Source organism: Neovison vison, chromosome 4 (genome assembly GCF_020171115.1).
Source record: "Neovison vison isolate M4711 chromosome 4, ASM_NN_V1, whole genome shotgun sequence".
NCBI classification, from domain to species: Eukaryota; Metazoa; Chordata; class Mammalia; order Carnivora; family Mustelidae; genus Neogale; species Neogale vison.
In genome coordinates, this window is record NC_058094.1 from 141,175,610 (window position 1) to 141,195,728 (window position 20,119).

General features: G+C 37.8%; 2 protein-coding genes across 2 annotated transcripts in view; one reads left to right on the top strand and one right to left on the bottom strand.

Annotated features, from left to right (window-relative positions):
• Positions 1–977: 977 nt before the first annotated feature.
• Positions 978–18,230, bottom strand: DUS4L (dihydrouridine synthase 4 like). Its single transcript, XM_044245814.1, is given in 9 exon segments — positions 978–1,415; positions 2,135–2,361; positions 3,301–3,423; positions 4,498–4,615; positions 7,850–7,971; positions 12,862–12,937; positions 12,940–12,997; positions 17,560–17,651; positions 18,020–18,230. Coding segments are annotated over 7 exon segments (951 nt in total). The 5' UTR covers positions 12,977–12,997; positions 17,560–17,651; positions 18,020–18,230; the 3' UTR covers positions 978–1,167.
• Positions 18,231–18,286: 56 nt separating this feature from the next.
• COG5 (component of oligomeric golgi complex 5) overlaps positions 18,287–20,119 on the top strand; it is a 289,304-nt gene continuing 287,471 nt past the window's right edge. The window contains exon 1 of the mRNA XM_044245810.1: positions 18,287–18,401. Within this exon, the coding sequence (XP_044101745.1) occupies positions 18,308–18,401 (94 nt within the window). The 5' untranslated portion in view covers positions 18,287–18,307. The remainder of the gene's footprint in view (positions 18,402–20,119) is intronic.

Consider the following 20,119-nt stretch of genomic DNA (forward strand, 5'->3'; position numbering starts at 1 on the left):
AATTTTATACATAAAATTTCGGGGACTAAAACTAATTTTATTTTAGGTACAGGTGTATTTACCAAGTTATCAATCTTCTAGGATCTAGAAGACTTGAAATGTAACAAAGTTAATGTCATTTAAAGAGTTTCACGGATCTTAGTTTTAAAATTATTGAAAACATCACACATAATTAAACTTGGTTACGTACAATTTAAAATTGGGGCAACTGTGTGGCTCAGTGGGTTAAGCCTCTGCCTTCAGCTCAGGTCATGATCTCAGGGTACTGCCACATCAGGTTCTCTGTTCAGCGGGGACCCTGCTCCCCACCCCGCCCCCCCCAACTTGTGATCTCTGTCAAATAAATAAATAAAATCTTTTTAAAAAATCATTTAAAATAAATACATCGAGGTTTCACTCATGAATTAGGAAGTACCAGTTTGATTTCCCAATTTGAATTTTTAATCTAAGCCCTGAAAGCAATTCTATACAGGATTTCTTGTTCCTTTTCATTTTAAATAGAATTGGCATTCATTTTGTCACTTTGCACTTATTTTCATTCAAACATGCTTCATGTTAACTTACAAATACTATAGGACTTACACTTTTAGCATTAAAACAAGTTTTATTTAAAAATTTTAAAAACACAATTCCTTTCAGGAAAAAAAAATGAGGGTCTTTTTTTTCTTTCAGTTCATAATAGGGTTCAGAGCAATTATTTGTCAATGTTTGGTAGGATGACCAGGATGTATGATCTACCTGATGTCATCGTCGTCATCATCTTCTTCTTTTTTTTTTAAGACTTTATTTATTTATTCATGAGAGACAGAAAGAGAGTCAGAGAAAGAAGCAGGCTCCCTACTGAGCAGAGAGTCCAACACAAGACTCCATCCCAGGACCCTGGAATCATGACAGGAGCTGAAGGCAGATGCCCAAACCATCTGAGCCACCCAGGCCCCCTACCTGGGGTCTTCTTTAAAACTAAATTTTGCTTCCACCTAGAGATCTACTGAATCAGAATCTCTGAGGATGGGGTCTAGGACAAACTTTTTAAAATGTTCTCAGGGTTCTGTTCTTAAGCTAATGTGTGAGAGACACTGACTTAAAGTAGAAACCAAAATGTGACCTTGGGTGGTTTCACTGTAGATATAAAGTGAAGTAAATACTAAGGAAATTTAGGAAGTCCAGTCAAATCCCATAATGGTCTGTAAGGTAATCTAAGACTGCTGATGTGCTTGACAAAGCATTAAATACTCTTTTTTCCTGCCTTGAAGTTATCTTTTCCATCATGTACATTAAATGTTGATGGAAACACATATATGGAGTTCCAAGTTCAAGAGCAATGTCAACCCAGTCCCAGATGCACTTCAGTGGGGTTTCCTCATATCCAGCAAACATGGCCGGGTTTGCTAAGAGTCCTCTTGCAACCATCACACCTATAAATTAAAGCACATTACATTTGTCCACATATTAAGAACTCATGGGTATGAGGTCAAACTTAATGAAACAAACTGAGAATACTGAAAAATAAAGTATTATTACAAGGTTTCATAATAATCATGTATTAGTCTAAATTACAAACCAAATTGATTTGTTTATAAACCCAACAATGTTTCAATGTACTTATAAGAATTTAAAAAAAATTTTTAAGACTTTTACATTAAACAATTAGTCTCTAGGGATTTTTTTAGGGTTAATCCAGATTGTCATAAATTGGGTTTGCTTAAGTTTATTTGCATTCTCCCATTTAGCAACACTTATCACAGGCCTCGGTGTGCCAATAATTTAAGGGAGTAACAAAACTGTTTAGCAGTAGGTAGTTCCTTTGGCTTTATGACCACTCTGTGTTCACTAATTTCTATTTTATGAAAGGCTACCTATTTTACTAATAGCCTTCTAACTGGCCACTCATTGGATATGATGGTGGCAGAAAAGTAACTGACTTAATTTGCCCCAATTAAAATAATCTTCTGCCTCTGAGTATAAGAGTTAATATAGTTTTAATAAATTGTTTAGCTTAAATCAGTACAACAGGAAAATATGGCTCCACTTTGAAGACCAATAATGAAAAATCACATTAACCTTACTCTCCTACGCCCACATTTTTTTTTTTTGTTAATTAAAAGTAAAGAAAACTCAAGTACTTATTTCTTACCATCTGTCCCAGTAATATGCCATATATTTTCTGCTTCTTTTAAGTTTCTGATGTCTCCGTTAGCAATTACAGGTATAGACATGTTTTCCTTAATTATTTTAATAGCCTCATAGTGAACTGGCTGATGTCTTTCTTCAACAGTTCTTCCATGGACTGTAATCCAAGAAACTCCTGTTGCCTCAGCCTTTCGACAAAGATCTATAGTTCTTGTAAGGTCATCATGGATCCTGCAATTTCAAAATTACATCAGTCTACTTAGAGCGTACAAATCTTAATGCTAAAATTAATAAGTTAAATAAAATAATATTTCATCTGATACATTATTCAGTTAGCTTTGCTATATTATCACCACATGCTACTATCAGAAAGGTTTTGTTCAGAGATCAGTTTCCATCTAAGACTTCAAATTTAGCTATTTCACTATTGGAACAATAGGATGACAAATTTTACCTTACCTAGTGCTTCACCCTTTTGGTTTTGATAACTGAAAAAGTCGTCCAAGAATACTTGGATGGAATGGAGGAATGGAAAGACAGTATCCTAATATCTTTTGTGTATGCCCCAATCTGCGAGTGGGAGAATATAATACATTATCATGAAATATATTTTTAGCCTGTCACCCAAAAACCTGTTCCTGGTTTATTCTCTTTTCATTGTGGAATTTTAGTGCAAACATTATTTCTATTTTCTACTCTTGGCACCAGGAATGTTTCTCAACATCATCATTATTGTTTTTTGTTGTTTTTTTTTTTTTTTTAAGTAGATGCCAGGCTCAGTGTAGAGCCCGATGCAAGACTTGAACTCATGACTCCTGAGATCAAGACCTGAGCTGAGATTAAGAGTTGGACGCTTAAAAGTGAGCTACCCGGTACCCCTCTCAGCATTATCATTTAAGCAGTACATGGAAAAAACAGGGTTTCTTTTCAGGGGAAGTTTTTAATAATAAAGGGATTTTTTAATATCTGTTAAAAAATAATGAAGTTCTGTTATTTTTATAAATAAAAATTATGGTACATAATAATTTACTAAATGTCTTATTTCAACATATCCAAACACTAGCTACCAATTTATTAAGGATGGATACATCCACACTCTTAGACAAAAGGCACTTTTTTATTTCCTAGGTAATAGACTATCTTGTCAGTAGATTAAAATATTGTCTTTACCTTATTTTAATAGATACTGAAAATCTGGGATTTTCCACTTGATTTCTTACTTGTTTCACCATATCTCGAACAAGCTCTGGCTTGTTTATTAAGCAAGCTCCATAACCTTCTGCCATTGCCCACCTTTATAAAGCAGACACAACAAATAAATTATAAATATATGGACAAGGAGATACAATTTTAAAAGCATCATTAAGTACATCTATTTCTCAGTCTTAGTGACCTGGAACGGAATCAGATTTTTATAATTCACAGATCCAACATTTTAAAGTGGATCAATAGGAGAAAAGGAAAACATGTTCCCAGATCAAAAAGTGCTTAGGAGAAATGGTTTTCATTGGCAAGTGAGAAAATTAAATTAAAATTCATTCAACCAAAACAGACTTAGGTATTTGTAATTAATTTCAATTACTTCAGATTTTTAAAATTCCAAATTTGATGTTTATTGTACATAACAAGATGTTCTAGTAATCTTAATAGTAGAAAGATATTTTTGGCTTACAGCATTCCAACACCACTGAACAGCTTACTTAACTCTCCTAATGAGTATACAAATATGTCTAATCTGGTTTGGATTATGATGTACTTAAAACCTTGATTTTATTCTTTGGACACATTTTGTATTATTGACATATAACCTAACATGGTGTTAGGAAGGTAGGGATATTAACGTCAAACTAAGCATCCTATCAGTTTACCCAGTTACTTTGACTCAGCCAAATAACTATGGTATGGAAAGAAAAGGCAATTATAAGAAGGTATTCTTATAGAGAAAATTAATTAGGAGAAAACAAGGGGCAATTTCTCAAATCATAGAATCACAGTTTCTTGTCTGACATAGCAGTAAAAATTCACTTTAGGAAAAAAAAAAATTTCACTTTAGGGACTGCTATAAATGTTCTAGTCTTCCCTAACAACCTATGGATCAGGTTCAAGGCAGATCCACACATAAAAAAATTCTAGCGGTGAGATAAGATGAAACACTTATCCATGCTTTGTTTTAGCAATCAGAAAACACCTTTGCATATCTGTTCCTAAATAATCTTTCCTTATTTTTTTCTTGCTTCTTATTTGGATCCCAAGTGCTTTAACTCCATTTTATTTTTTTATTCTTGGAAAACTGGAGAAATCGTTTACCATGTTCACATAATTTTTTTCTAATTTTTTGAAAATTCTTCCAACTTCTTTAAGTTTTACCTCTGAGGGCAACCACAGTTAATGTCTACTCCATTCGCATAAGGACAGACAATACGAGCAGCATCAGATAAAAGTCTTGCATCATTAGCAGCAAACTGAACAATCAATGGGCAATCACCTGATAAAACGAATAGCTCAACATTAAAATTCACAGAAACACACACATGATACACCAAACTCTTCATGTTTGTATGGGATAATGGTAACTACTTTCAGCCTAAGAAGTATCTGTTCAAACAACATACCATTAAACTAATTTTAAATATTTTAAAAATAATTTACATTTAGTACAAATTCAAACAGTATAAAATTTGATAAGTGAACATTGTAACACTCATGACAAACAGATCCCATTTCCAAAGATGAGAATTAATTTATTGTGTTCTGGAACAATTTATGTATACCTGTAAAATTTAAACAAATGTGAACATTCTATATATATTTCCACACCTACTGCTTTCTTTTCCCCTTGATGAATCTGGGAGCTGTACTCAGACCTATTTTCTTTTTAGTAGTGTATTTCTGTATGGATGGACCATACGGTGTACTTCTGGACTGTTTTTCATTTGTGGCTTTTGAAACAGTGCTGAGATGAGAATACTGTTACACACATGCTACTCTTGAGTATATTCACAGGATAAATTCCCAGGAATGTGACTACCAGATAGGCATTGATAGACATCACAAAGTTTTCTTTCAGAAGAGTTTACCAATATAGATACACAACAATACGGATGGCAGTTCTCATTCTCTCACAACTTATTCTATGTTGTCTATCCAACAATCTGTATTTTTATTTGTGGGTTCTCTCTCCATACTCTTTGCCTATTTTTCTACATGTAATTTTTTTTTTGAAGATTTTATTATTTATTTGACCGAGAGAGACACAGCAAGAGAGAGAGCACAAGCAAGGTGAATGGGGGAGGGAGAAGCAGGCTTCCCAAGAAGCAGGAAGCCGGATATGGGGCTCAATCCCAGGACCCTGGGACCATGACCTGAGCTGAAAGCAGATGCTTAATGACTGAGCCACCCAGGCACCCCACTAGATGTAATTCTTAATTATTCTTTATTTTCTTAGTACTTTTAAAAATTTTATTTATAAAACAAAGAAATTAGCTCTGCTATCTTAAATACACAAATATATTTTAAAGATTTTATTTGAGAGAGAGAACAATCGGGGGGAGGGAGAGAGGGACAAGCAGACTCCCCACTGGGCATGGAGCTTGATGTAGGGACTGATCCCAGGTCCTTGAGATCATGACCTGAACCCAAGTCAGAAGTTTGACCAACTGAGCCATCCAGGTGCCCCTCTATTGTAAATATTATACTTTTTCCAGGTTTTGGTTTGTCTTTGAGTATGGGTACTCCTTTCTTACATATAAAAGTTTACATTTTAATCAAGCAAATGTGTCAGGTACTTCCTAAGTTTTAAGGACATATTTTTCCCATCTTTCTTTGGGTGAGTGTTATAAACTCTGGATAGATGTATTTTAATTCTTCTTGTCATTTTGAGGACTACCTGTATGGGATTCACTGAGTGTTTGCCAAAGCAGATTTCTGAGCATCATCCCAGTTCCATGGATTCAGAATTCCTTTTTTCCTTTTTACTTAATTTTTTGATTCAGAATTTCTCTGGCAATCCACTGATTTATAGGACTAACACAGGAGAGGAGAATTTGCTTTTCCCTGAGGATTTAGGATGTTTTTCCTTTATAACTTAAAGAGTTACAGGGTTTCAATTTAATAACCATTTATTGGTCTAATATATATATTTTTTAAGATTTTATTTATTTATTTGACAGACAGAGATCACACATAGGCAGAGAGGCAGGCAGAGAGAGAGAGAGGAGGAAGCAGGCTCCCTACGGAGCAGAGAGCCCGATGTGGGGCTCGATCCCAGAACCCTGGGATCACGACCCGAGCCGAAGGCAGAGGCTTTAACCCACTGAGCCACCCAGGTGCCCTGGTCTACTATATTTTTAACACAGGGCTAAAAGCTAAGGAAACAAATCAATAAGAGATAACTCCAGACTTCAAGGAGTTGATAGTCTAGAGAATGGGAGACAGGCACACAAAGAGGGGATAACGGTAGGATTAAGTTCAACAAAAAGCCCGTGAGAAAGGACAATAGCAGAGGGTGATCAGGCAAACTCCCTGGCCACAAACCCTGAGAGCTGGATTAAGAAGCTTGCCGGTGTCATTTGCCGGAGAGATCTGGATCTGGGGTCAGGTACAATTGAGGAAAGGATATTCATAGAGATGTATGAGAGGATGGGGCATTTTCAGAGACTTAAGTAAGCTAGTATTATTAAAGAATAATAATAATAAAGAACAAGTTGGTGGAAGGCGCCTGGGTAGCTCAATTGGTTAGGCCTCTGACTCTCAGTTTCCACTCAAGTCATTTCAGCATCATGGCATGCAATCCCATGACAGGCTCTGTACTCTGTGGGGAATCTGCTTGAAAGAGAATCTGCCCCTTCCACCACTAGCATGTGTGCATGTACTTTCTTCCTCTCTCTCAAAATAAATAAATGAATCTTAAAGAAGAAAAAAAAAGAATAAAGTTGTCTCTGGAAAAAAACTAATGGAAGACAAAGCTGCAAATGATCTATTCAGAGGCTAGATCATGAGGAACATTATAGATTATTCACAGGTATTAGGGTTTTTTTTTAAAGTAATCTCTTCACCTAACCCTGGGGCTCAGAACCCACCACGCTGAGGTCAAGTATCACATGCTTTACTGAGTGAGCCAGCCAAGTACCCTGGCAGGTACTGGAATTTTACTCTTTAGGCCACTGGTTCTCAATCTTAAGCAAGTTTAGAATCACCTGGAGGGCTTTTTAAAACCGATTGCCAGATCACATACCCAGAGTTTCTGATTCAGTGGGCCTGGGGCAGAGCTGAGAATTTCGATTTTGAACAAGCTTCCAGATGATGCTAATGCTGCTGGTCTCGGGGTTCACCCTTTGAGAACCACTGCTTCAGGCCATGAGCAGTCCAAGAAGGACTTTAAGCACGGAAGAGATGTGATCAAATTTCCATTTTACAAAGGCTCCTTTGGGCTATTTGTAGGATGGTTTGGAATGGGGCAAGACTGGAGGCAGTGAGATAGGAACCTAATAGCTCAGGTAAGAGGATGGGGCCTTAAGGAAGGCTGATCTCATGCTTAGATATATCATCCATAGTTTACAAGGCACTGAATAAAAACACAAAAAACTTATTAAAAACATAAAAAAACTAAAAGCTTTAAAAAGAAAATTTCTGAATTGTGTTGTTTCTAATTAGACAAGAGTTTTTGTTTTTGGTTTTTTTTTTAGTTTTCTAAAGTCAGCAAATTCTGGGTTTCACATACCTTGGTTTGTAGTAAATTCACTGTCTCGGGCTTTTATAGATCTGACAAAATCAGCGGCAACTATCATTGGTGTATAGCATAGATCACAACTGTATTTTCTTACTAATGTCCTAAAAGCCAACCTGAGAACATATAAAACTTTCATTAGGCATTTAAAAAAACACCACAATCATATGTACTTCCAAGTTTAATTTAATTATTAAATATTTATTGGAGGAAAGGTCTACCTTTGAGAGGCTAGAGAGATGTACTTTTCCCTATTCTGGCTGTTAAAAAAGAAAAAGAAAAGCCCAAACTGGAATCATTTGCCCCTCCATGACCACAAACCAAGACCTAATTACAGTTTCAACGTACCCCAGGAACGTGACCTTTTAAAAGTCAATCTGAAATTTCTTTGAACAGTAGTAGTAAAGCAATCTGCAGGATAAAAAAATCCCTGTCATTCCAATCCCCACCACAAGATATCCTGGCCTCAATCAATCCTTTCTTTTCTTTTGCTAATAATTTGTTCCACCCTCCTTCCTGTAAAAACCTTCCACTTTGTACAACTCCGTGGTATATCTCTCTACTTGCTAAGTGAGATGCTGTATGATTCATGAATTGCTTAATAAAGTCATTGAGATCTTCACATTTACTTAGTTGAACTTTGTTTTCTTTAACACTGCTCAGTATATTATATATAAAACAAACGTAAGAAAACTCTGAAGGGTGGAGAGAAGAGAGCAGAAAGGGACCTTGGGACCTGAGGAACCATATTAGTGAGTTTCCTGGGTTTCCTTTTTGCTTCAAATATGCCAGATTTGGACCTGAAGAAGCTGGCAATCTGGAAATATGGAGAGTGCAGACAAAAAGAGCCCCAACAAAAGTCAGCCCTCTCTGACCAAAGACTAGGAAAGGGGAAGACTAGCAAGAAAGAACAATTTTAAATAGTGGCTCACTCCAGCCAAACACCGGAGACAAAACTGTGGCCCCACCTCCAGAAGCAAAGGTTTAGTGCAGAGCTTACACTTCTACCTTTCCAGGGCTGAAACAAAGTTATCTAACACCTCTTCATAGTGGTGTCAGAGAAGGCCTGGTAGGGAGCTGGGACTTTAATACTTGCTGGTCAGTAACTTAAGTACTTTTTCCCTTCTCACTGTTTAGTAGTATCAGAGGATGCTTAGTGAAAGGCCAGGACTTTCCATAGAGTCCAAAAGGTACCAGGTCATCCCCTCCATGGCTTTACCCCCAGCTCAGCAGTAATGGGGAGCCTCCTACCCCCAGAGCATCAAAGGAGACCAAATAGGAAATCAGGACTTCTACTTTCACCTCATAGTAATGAGGTAGTGCTTTCTCATTCTTCTGCTATAGTGATGGCAGGAAAAAAAAAGTTAAAACAAAAGGTTTGATATTCAGATTCAACCAATATAATCCACTCTATTAAAAGGCTAAAAGAAAAACCACATAATTCTATCAATGTAGAAAAAGCATTTGACAAAATAATACTCATGATTAAAAAAAAAAAAAAACCCTCTCAAGAAAACAGGGAATAACAGGAATAGGAAGGAACTTTCTCCCCTTGATAAAGGGCATCCACAAAAAACTCCTACAGCGGGGCACCTGGGTGGCTCAGTGGGTTAAGGCCTCTGCCTTCAGCTCAGGTCATGATCCCAGGGTCCTGGGATCGAGCCCCACATTGGGCTCTCTGCTCAGCGGGGAGCCTGCTTCCTCCTCTCTCTCTCTGCCTGCCTCTCTGCCTACTTGTGATCTCTGTGTCAAATAAATAAATAAAATCTTTAAGAAAAAAAAACCAAAAAACTCCTACAGCTAACATCCTTAAAGGTGAAAAACTGAACATATTCCTCCTAGATCATTAACAAAGCAAAGATGCTTGTTCTCATCATTCTTATTTAACACAGTGCTGGAACTTCTAGTCAGTGTATGAAAAGGAAATAAAAAGCATATGATGGAAAGGAAAAAATGAAACTGTCCCTCTGTGTAGATGAGCAGATTGTCTAAATAAATAGTCCCAAGGAATTTATTTATTTATTTATATTTTAAAAATTTTATTTATTTATTTGACAGACAGAGATCACAAGCAGGCATCAAATCAAAGAGGCAGGCAGAGAGAGAGGAAAGGAAGCAGTCTCCCTGCTGAGCAGAGAGGCCGATGTGGGGCTCGATCCCAGGACCCTGGGATCATAACCTGGGCCAAAGGCAGAGGCTTTAACCCACTGAGCCACCCAGGGCCCCTCCAAGGAATTTATTTTAAAAACCCTCCAATAAGGAAGTTCAGTAAGTTTATAGGATACAAAATCAACACAAAAATAAATTTTATTTTTATATAGCAACAGTGAATACATGGACACTGAAATAATAGTATAAAACCATTTACAATTGCTACAAAAAGGAGAAAAATAATCAGGTGCCTTACGAAACATGTATAGCACTTAATATGCTGAAAACTACACAAAACAATGATGAAAAAAATCAAAGATCTAAATAAATGGGAAAGATACTATGTTCACGAGTTGAAAGACTCAACATAGAAAGAATTCAATTCCCCTCAAATTGATATACAAATTTAATACAATGCTTCTGAAAATTCCAGCAAGGTATTTTGTATTAAAGACCAGATCATATTAAAATTACTGAGAAAGGCAAAGGAACAGAATAGCTAAAACAATATGGAGAAAGAAAAATAAAGTGTGAAGAATTCGTCTACCCAATTTAAAGACTTACTATATAGCAAGTAATCAAGATTGTGTAGTACTAATAGTACTAATAGTACTAATAGTATTGTGTATTGTCTACACAATAGATTGTGTAGTAGGGAGATAGATGCGTAGATCAGTAGAACAGAATATGGAATGCAGATAAAGAGCCACAAAAACATGCCCAAATAATTTTTGACAAAATGCAAATGAAATTCAATACTAGAAAGATACCCTTTCAACAAATGGTGCTGGTGTAATTAGACACCCACAGGCAAAACAAAACAAAAATCCCCCTTCAACCTAAGCCTCACATTTACACAAAATTTAACTCAAAATTGATTATGGACTTTAATGTAAAAACAAAAAAACCAAGGCTTTTTGAAAAAAAAAAATAGGAGGAAACCTTTAGGATTAAGAGCTACACAAAGTTCTCTTACACCTGACACTGAATGCACAATTTACAAAAGGAAAAACTGGTAAATTAGACCTTATCTTTAAAAAAAAGCTTTTGCTCTGCAAGACCCTGTTGAGAGGATGAACAGATAAAGTACATTCTGGGAGAACATATTTGCAAATCACAAATCTGATGAGGGAATAGTATCCAGAATATATAGAGAACTCTAGCGAACAGAAACTCAACAACAAAAACATGACTGAAAAATGGGCAAAGGGCTTGAGTAGACATAAGCACACGAAAAGATGCTAAGCATCATTAGGGATATACAAAACCACAATGAGGTAACACTTTACATCAATTAGGATGCTATAGTAAAAGCAAATAAATAATACAATAAATATTGGTGAGGATGGTGAGAAACTGAACACTTGTACACTGCTGATGGGAATGAAAAAATGGACAACAATATGGCAGTTCCTCAAGAAACTAAAAACAGAATTAACATATAATCCAGCACTCACTCCTGGGCATATATTCAAAAGAACTGAAAGACATATTTATACATCCATGTTCATAGCAGTATTATTTGCAATACCCAAAAGATGGAAGTGACCCAAGTGTTCATAAATGAATAACCGAAATGTAGTATATACATACAATTGGAGGATCATTCAGCCTTTAAAAAAGAAGGAAATTCTGATACATGCTATGACATGGATGAACCTTGAGGATATTATGCTAAGTGAAATAAGCTGGTCTCAAAAAAGAACAACTATTATATATTGCCACTTATATGAGGTACCTGGAGTAGCCAAGTTCAAAGAGTGAGAAACTAGAATGATGCTTGCCAGGGGTTAGGGGATAAATGGAATGGGGAGCTACTGTTTAATAGGTGTAGAGTTTCAGTTTTGTAAATCAAAGAGTTTTAGAGATTGGATGTATAACAATGTGGATGCATTTAACACCATGGACAAAGACTTAAAATGCCCAAGTTGTTTATTACCACAACTGAAAAATCTAAAAAACCAACTCAGTAGTAGAAAAGCAATCTAATTAGAATATTGGCAAGAGACAGAGAAACATTTCTTCAACAATATACAGGCGGCAAGGCGCCTGGGTGGCTCAGTGGGTTAAAGCCTTGGCCTTTGGCTCAGGTCATGATCCCAGGTCCTGGGATCCAGCCTCACATCCCCAAATTGCATCCCCGCATTGGGCTCTCTGCTCAGCGGGGAGCCTGCTTCCTCCTCTCTCTCTGCCTGCCTCTCTGCCCACTTGTGATCTCTGTCAAATAAATAAATAAAATCTTTTTAAAAAAATCTTAAAAAAAAAAAAATACATATGGCAAATAAATACATGAAAACATTTTCAACATCACTAGCTATAAAGGAAATAGATATTAAAATTGTAACGAGGTATCACTACATACCTATCAGATGGCCAAAATAAAAAACATGATATTATCAAAAGTTGGTGAGGATGAGGAGAACTAGATCCCTCATACTCTGTTGGTGGAAGTGTGAAATAGTATAGACACTCTGGAAAATCTGTTTTCTTAAAAAAACTAAACACATGGTTACCACATGACCTAGCAATTGTAGTCCCAGACATATGAAGACTTATATTCACAAAAACCTGTGTTTGAATTTTTACATTTACTTAGTATCTTTTAATTAATATCCTCTGTATCTTTATAGGTGGGGGTTACAAGCAGGATCTTTTTTTATTGATATAAAAAGTGAAGTTTGAAGGGGTTATTGTTTACTCAAGGCCACACACGTAACAGGAAAATAACACCAGCACACAAGCCTAGATCATGACCTCATCAAACACCAAAGCTAGGTGTTTGATGATCCCAAATGATGGTCAGAGCATAAAAAGAAAATCACATTTTAGCTCATTAACCTTTTACTAATACTTACTTTGAATATCGAACCATTGGGGCACAGACTTTCACCAGCTGCCCAGAATGAAGCATTTCTATTGGATCTTTTTTCTTTCTTGACATACTGTGGTTTGCATGCAGTCACTCTTCATGAATACAGATTTATTTCAAATCTGACAAAGACAGTTTGCATAGAGAAAAATTACTTTCATTAGATGAATTCCCATCATTCTAACAATTGCAATTGCCCAGATTTTTTTGGGCCATTTTTCAAATGCCAAGATTTTTTTTTTTTTTTTTTTGTCATGCTTTTGGGCTCAGGAATCTTTTTAGCTTCTTTTCACAGTATCAAATAGGATACTACAGAATCCTATCTCCATAAGTCACTGACAGTTTTTAGTATACAGTGAAATCATCACGTTTTTATATTTGGTACAAATTATGCTTGCTCGTGTCAAATACTCACAGTTTCAAATTATATACTTAACTCACTATTATATACTTATCTGCTCAAATTAATAAATGTTCAAGATGTGGAAAACTACAAGTTTTTTTTCTTAGAATACCATGTTTTTTCATGTTACATTTAAAATTTTCCATGTTACTTTGTTTGGTATTGACAAACCAGAAAATTTAATTTGAATAATGTTATATATAAGACTATGTACGTCTGGCACTTTGAAATACCCTGTTTTATGCAGGAAGGCTAAATGGCATTAATTGAACTACTTTAAGCAAATCAAAAGATGTACTAGTCTGTTTTATGTTTATTCTTATTTGCAATTTCTATTCTTTGCATCTGAATCAGAAGGCAAACTTTTATTTAAAAAAATTTAAGTGTGGTTTCATCTAGTAAAAATTTCAATTATAATCATATAATTGCATGGTAAATCACTTTTTTTAAAAAAAGATTTTATTTATTTATTTGTCAGAGTGAGCACAGGCAGAGTGGCGGCAGAGGCAGAGGGAGAAGCAGGCTCCCCGCCGAGCAAGGAGCCCAATGTGGGACTCGATTGCAGGACACAGGGATCACCACCCGAGCGTAAGGCAGCCGCTCAACCAACTGAGCCACCCAGGCATTCCAGTAAATCACTTTTATACTCAAAGAGGTACAAGTGATTAAGTTACAGTTCATAAATGTTTTTAAATTTGCTATACCTAGATTCCTGTCATTTCATAGTGTTGGCTGCTTTCCATATTCCAGTGTTTAGCTTTAGTAACTTAGTAACAGATACGGGGCAAACGTTAGGAAGAGCTAATTGCTCAACATGCAATTATCTGTTTAGCTAATCCAGAAAGTACTATTAAAATCTAAATATAAACTAGTTAATTTCCATTTCTATAGGTATAACGTAGAGTTGAAATAAGCTAGCTTTACTGACCAATGCGGTCTTTTACCTCTTATTTATTTATTTTTAAAGACTTTATTTATTTATTTGAGAGAGAGCGCTAGGGAACAGGGGTAGGAGCAGAGGAAGAGGGACAGGCAGACTCTGTGCTGAGCACAGAGCCTGAGGCCAGGCTCCATCTCAACCCTGAGATCATGATCTGAACTGAAATCAGGAGTTGGATGCTTAACTGACTGAGCCACCCAGGTGCCCCTTACTTATTTTTTTAAAGTAAAAATTTATGATTAGAACAATGTAAGGCCACATACATAGGTAAAAATATGGAAGAGAAAGGCAGTTCCTTTTCATGAGTCAAGCCTGTTTCTTCTCTCTTGCATTTTTGCATCCTGATTATGCCACCTCTACACACTCAAATTAGAAACCTGGGGTCTGGGGCACCTGGGTGGCTCGGTGGGTTAACCCTCTGCCTTCAGCTCGGGTCATGATCCCAGAGTCCTGGAATCGAGCCCCACATCAGGCTCTCTGCTCAGCGAGGAGCCTGCTTCCCTTTCTCTCTGCTTGCCTCTGCCTACTTGTGATCTCTCTCTGTCAAATAAATAAAATAAAATAGAAAAAAAACCTGGGGTCTGTCCTCCACTCCTCCATCCCCTCAAGTGTGTCAACCAAGTAGTACCTTTAACTAAATCTTGAGCATATCTTCATTGCCTTAGTCTGTGTACTCATAATCCTCCATTCTGATGACTCTGACCTCTTCTCTGAATCCCAGATAGAGCTGATGTTACTTATCCACTACACCCTAGGCTCTCCTATTACCAGGTGCACTTGTAATTACTTTTATAGAGTATAATAATAACACATCCGTTTCTTCTTGAGTTTTTGAGGGCATGGACACGTATTTAATCAACCAACAAATAATAAGCTCTTACTACATGTTGGGAATACAGGTGGAAAAACATTTGTGTCTTTAAAAATTATTGGTTAGAAAAAAAAAATTATTGGTTAGACATGCACAAAATGGTAGTTCTCAAGCATACACCTGTACACAATTTAAGTGTTGTGGAAATAACTGTCTGGAGAAATGAGGAAAGTCATCAATAGTGGAGGAAGGAAAGCTTGAGCTGACATATGTGGGACATGGGGAACTGTCCTGTTACAGGGAGCAACACATATAAAACCGGACGCTTGAAAATGTTTGATGAAATACACCTGAAGAGTGAAGCATTCGTAGTCCCGTGTTATTTGAGCAGATTAGAAGAGGTTGTAAGAAAGCCTAGATAATCATGGACCTTACATTCCATGTTGGTATTGCAGGGCCTTGGTTCTTAACCATTTTTCCACCTTTGTAGGTGATTTTTCATGTGCACCCAACATGTTAATATGGGCATATGACATACTTTCATACAAAGATTTTTTAAGGGCTGTATGTCTCTCCTTGTGTATTTGTAAATAACTTTAGCAGGAAGATGACATTAGATTTCTGATTTAAAGATTTCAATGAAGGGGGTAGGGCTTTTGGCAAAATATCAAAGGAGGCTATTGTAGTAAACCGATCCAATGCATAAAGTGTCTGACGTGTGTCGCTAGGAATAAGAAAAGAGAAGCACTTAGGAGCTATTTAGAAATAAACTGGTGAGATATTTAGGAAGTGGAAATTACTTCAGGACAGTGCATGTTTTACAGTATGAGAGAATTCTAGGATGATGTATACATTTGGCTTTAGAGGTTAGGTGGGTGGCAATTCTAAGCAATGAGATAGAAAATGAGGAGCAATAGGTTTTAGTAGGGAAACATAAGTTCATATTTGGGCACATTGAATTTGAGGAGCTCATGGGATTTCCAGATGGTAATGCCTCACAACTGCTTATACAGATACAGTGCTCAGGAAAAAGCTAGATATAAAGATTAAGAATCTTTTACCTTTAGGTAATCAGTTGAAACTAATCACATGGACAAAGTACTTAAGGATGACATATTTTGCCAGAAATCTTAGGAGCACCAACATTTAAGTAAAAGACAAAAAAGAATAACACAAAGGAGACTGAGAGATGAATTCCGGAGCTGAGAAGAATAAACCTGAGGAGTGATATTCAAAAACTGAAAAGAGAGACAAATAACAAGAACGGAGGGGATAAGCAACTTAAACAGCGCAAAAAAGTTAAGTAAGGAAAAGACTAAACAGCATCTAATAGTAACTAGGTCGTTAGTAACTTTAGCAGAAACAATTCCATTCTTACTCATTCCTGGTAGTTCCAGTACATGGCACAAAGGCCTCGCACAGTATGTATTTGCTTGATGAATAAATCAGTAGCTTTCAATCTTGGTTGTACATTAGAATAATCTGGGGAGCTTTCAAGAATGAGGATGCTCAAACCATATCCCAGACCAATTAAATGTGAATCTCTGGGCTTAGGATGCAGGTATCAGTGGTTTTTTAAAGCTCTCCAGGTGATTTCAATCTGTAGTTAAGCTTAATAAACAAACCCATAAACTGCAAAGCACCTTACAATTTGTTTACATGGGTTTCTACCTTACCTATGAGCTCCTCTGGGACAAGATAGGAATTGAGTCTCATTTGTAAACTCGTGCTGGTGGGTATGGCTGGGGCTCAAATCTCTTCACGAAATGAACAAGTATTACACAACTTTTCTAGAATCTTCTAATGTAAAAGCCAAGAAAAGAAAAAGATCCCGCAATTCAAAGATGAGTTTTATCCTTAAAGAATTAAAAATTCTGTGTATTGGGACGCTTGGGTGGCTCAGTTGGTTAAGCAGCTGCCTTCAGCTCAGGTCATGATCCCAGCGTCCTGGGATGGAGTCCCACATCGGGCTCCTTGCTTGGCAGGGAGCCTGCTTCTCCCTCTGCCTCTGCCTGCCACTCTGTCTGCCTGTGCTCACTCTCGCTCCTCTCTCTCTCACAAATAAATAAATAAAATCTTTTAAAAAAATTCTGTGTATTATGGATAATGAAATCTAATGTGAATCTGAGCATGCTGCCCTGAACAATTCATGTGACTCATTCAGAAACAATTCTAGACAGACCTGATTGAGACCAAAAATACTAGGAAAAAACCCGAGACAAAGTCAAGAGAAAGCATAGGCAGTGTATCAAAAGACATGCTTACCTGAGTGATTATGAGTATTAAATGCACAAAGTACTATTACAGCACCTTGTTGAAATACTGTTACCAGAATAGAGAGAACCGTGTAGCTCCGGAATCAGGAAAAACTGGTTTCTCGGTGTACAGGGGAAGTTGTATTACAGATTCTACTTAAGTAGGAATAATTAACCTTCTTGCACAAGAGTGGTTAACCTGATAAATTATCAGTATTCATCTTGGGAGAAATCTAACTGAATTTGTATTAGCGGAGAAGACAACGGGAACTAACTTGATTTGACAGTTTCAATACTGTTTAGTTGAGATACGGAAAATCCATCAGTTTGTAAGAGGAAAAAGTTTGGCATCACTCACAGCACGTGGCTGAAAAAGAGAGGAAGAGAGAGAAAAAGCTTAAGGTCAAGGGCGGGGGGCAGAGACTGAGTCCACTTGTCTTTTCCTGGTTCAGTCTTCCTTCTTCACCACCTTCGGCTCTCCCTAACTCTGCTTTAGTATTCATTCCCGCAACTTTCTTTCCCAAGCTTTCCCGCCAGCCTCTACCCCAAGACCATTAGCCAAGGCGTGTGACAGAAAAGGCTGGGGAGTTACTAATTCCCCCAGCTGTGTCTGTGGAGTGCAAGCGAAGCTCCCAGAAACCTCCGCTCTCCTGTCCAGCCTCCTTCGAGAGGCCCCTGTTCTCAGGTTAAATACTTGCAAGGAGATCAGCGCTTCTGCCAGGTTCCCGCGCCCACCTTCTCTTCAGCCGGTGGAACGACGCCAAGCCCAGGGGCGCTACAGGACACGGCGCACGGCGCCAGCGCCGTGACCTCGGCTTCCCCCGCGCGTCAGGCCCTGGGCGCTCGCCAGCTCTGGGCCCCACGCTGCTCTCAGCCGGGATTCGAGCAGCTGCTGCCGCTGAGCTGATTCTCCACGCTGGCCAGGAGCCGCGGACTGGGCGGAGCCGGCGGCGCCGGCATTAAGCGTCACCACCCGGGCGGGGCGAACCTGCTGCTGACGCCATCACCCAGGCACCCGCCAACATGGAAGGTGGTGACGGCGGCGTCGCTGTGGCTGGCCAAGGGGCTCTGGGCTCTGGGGCGGTGACAGCGACAGTCCGGGAGCTTCTGCAGGACGGTAAGGAGTCTGGGTCTGGCTGGGTAGTGGGCCCGGGGGACTGTCCTGTTCCGCACCTGGACCCGGGTGGTAGACTCAACCCGTCGCTTTGCAGAAAGTTTTCCGGTCTCGACGTGACCACTCCCCCCCGCCCGGCCCCCTGGCGTCTGGGTGCTGGCCTCGCCAACCTGTTTCTCCAGATACTAACAGACCCCTTTCCTTCCGCGTGTCCAGGGGACACTTAATTTCTGGTTGCTCATTTCAACTCTACCCTTCCTGCACTTGAGGTTTCTCTGAACTCCTGGGACTGCCGCACTCCAGTGACCCAGGTTGACAGCCGCGGGCAGCTGCCGCAATTGGAGAAAGCGTTACATCCCATGAAGAGTGAAAGACCTAGAACAGATAGATGACAGCTCTTAATGTTAAAAAAGCTTCATTTTAAAGTGAAGTTGGAAGCATCCCTCTCTTAACAAATTCTCGGGTTACACAGGTGGCCCATTCGCAGCCTAGTTTTTTACAAGGCATTTTCCACAAGCATGCATGGGGACGAGTTCAGAACATTAATTCAGGCAGGGATTAACCATATGTATTGAATATAGCAATTTATTGATAGTTTTGGACAGAGGAAAACTGTAGGAAATAAGTTAAACATAGGACATTTGAGAAGTACATTAAGTTGTATTAATTCAGTTAACACGCCGCGAATCTCTTATCCTTCAGAATAAAGTTCACAATTCTTCTCATCTGTTCTTAATTTTCTTCCCTAATTGCCATCACGTTCTACCTGGTATTGAAAATAATTTGTGTGCCTGACTTTTTCTGCTATATTGTAGAACTGCATTTTTACTGCACAGTTAATAATGGTACCTTTCTTATGGTGGGTGCAGAATAAATTTTTATAGTTGAATATCACAATAAGTATATGCATACATTTTTTAATGAACATCACAGTAAGTATATGCACACATTTGCAGATCAAAGTAGGTTATAAACGAATGAAATAACATTCTAAATTACTGTTTTCCTCTGAGTGTTGCGTATTATTGCCCTTAATTCCTTGCCTTCTGATAATGTATATACTTTTGTCAAAACTTTCTGATGAGGTGTTTTTGAGCCAGATTGTGTTAGATTCTCTAGGTTAGAATTTCTGTCCAGTGCATCTCTGTATCTTGATTTAAATTCCATTTAACCAAGTTTTGAACTCCTGATATGTGTGCAATTTCCAACCTCAAGCTGCTTGCCATTTTAGTAAGGGATAATAATCTTGTAAGCTGTAAAGTTAAGCATTTTAGTATAGTGTTGCTGGGTAGCAGCGTTGTGTACAAAGTCAAACAATACAGAGGAGGATGATAACGGGGCGTGATTAGCGAACTGTCAAGAAAGGCTTTCTAGACGGAATTAGTTTTGAAGTATAAATAGAACTTGCATAGGTGTATATTTAAGTAGGATGCATTCTGGAATTGTAATCAGTTTTTGAAAGGTGAATAGTCCTTAATTCTGCCTTCTGTATTTTCCTATTTAGTTCTCTTTTCTGTCTTCCACAGTGATTATTTAAATCCGTACTCTCTCAGACCTCTTCTTTCAAACTCAATAAATGACTTTAAACTTCCCTGGAAAAAAAGATAACTCATCATATACAAGCTTCCTCCATTTCTAGCCATCAAACCTGTAACTAAGCTTTCTTTTTCCTTTGTATTTTTTTTTTTAAAGATTTTATTTATTCATTTGAGAGAGAGAGT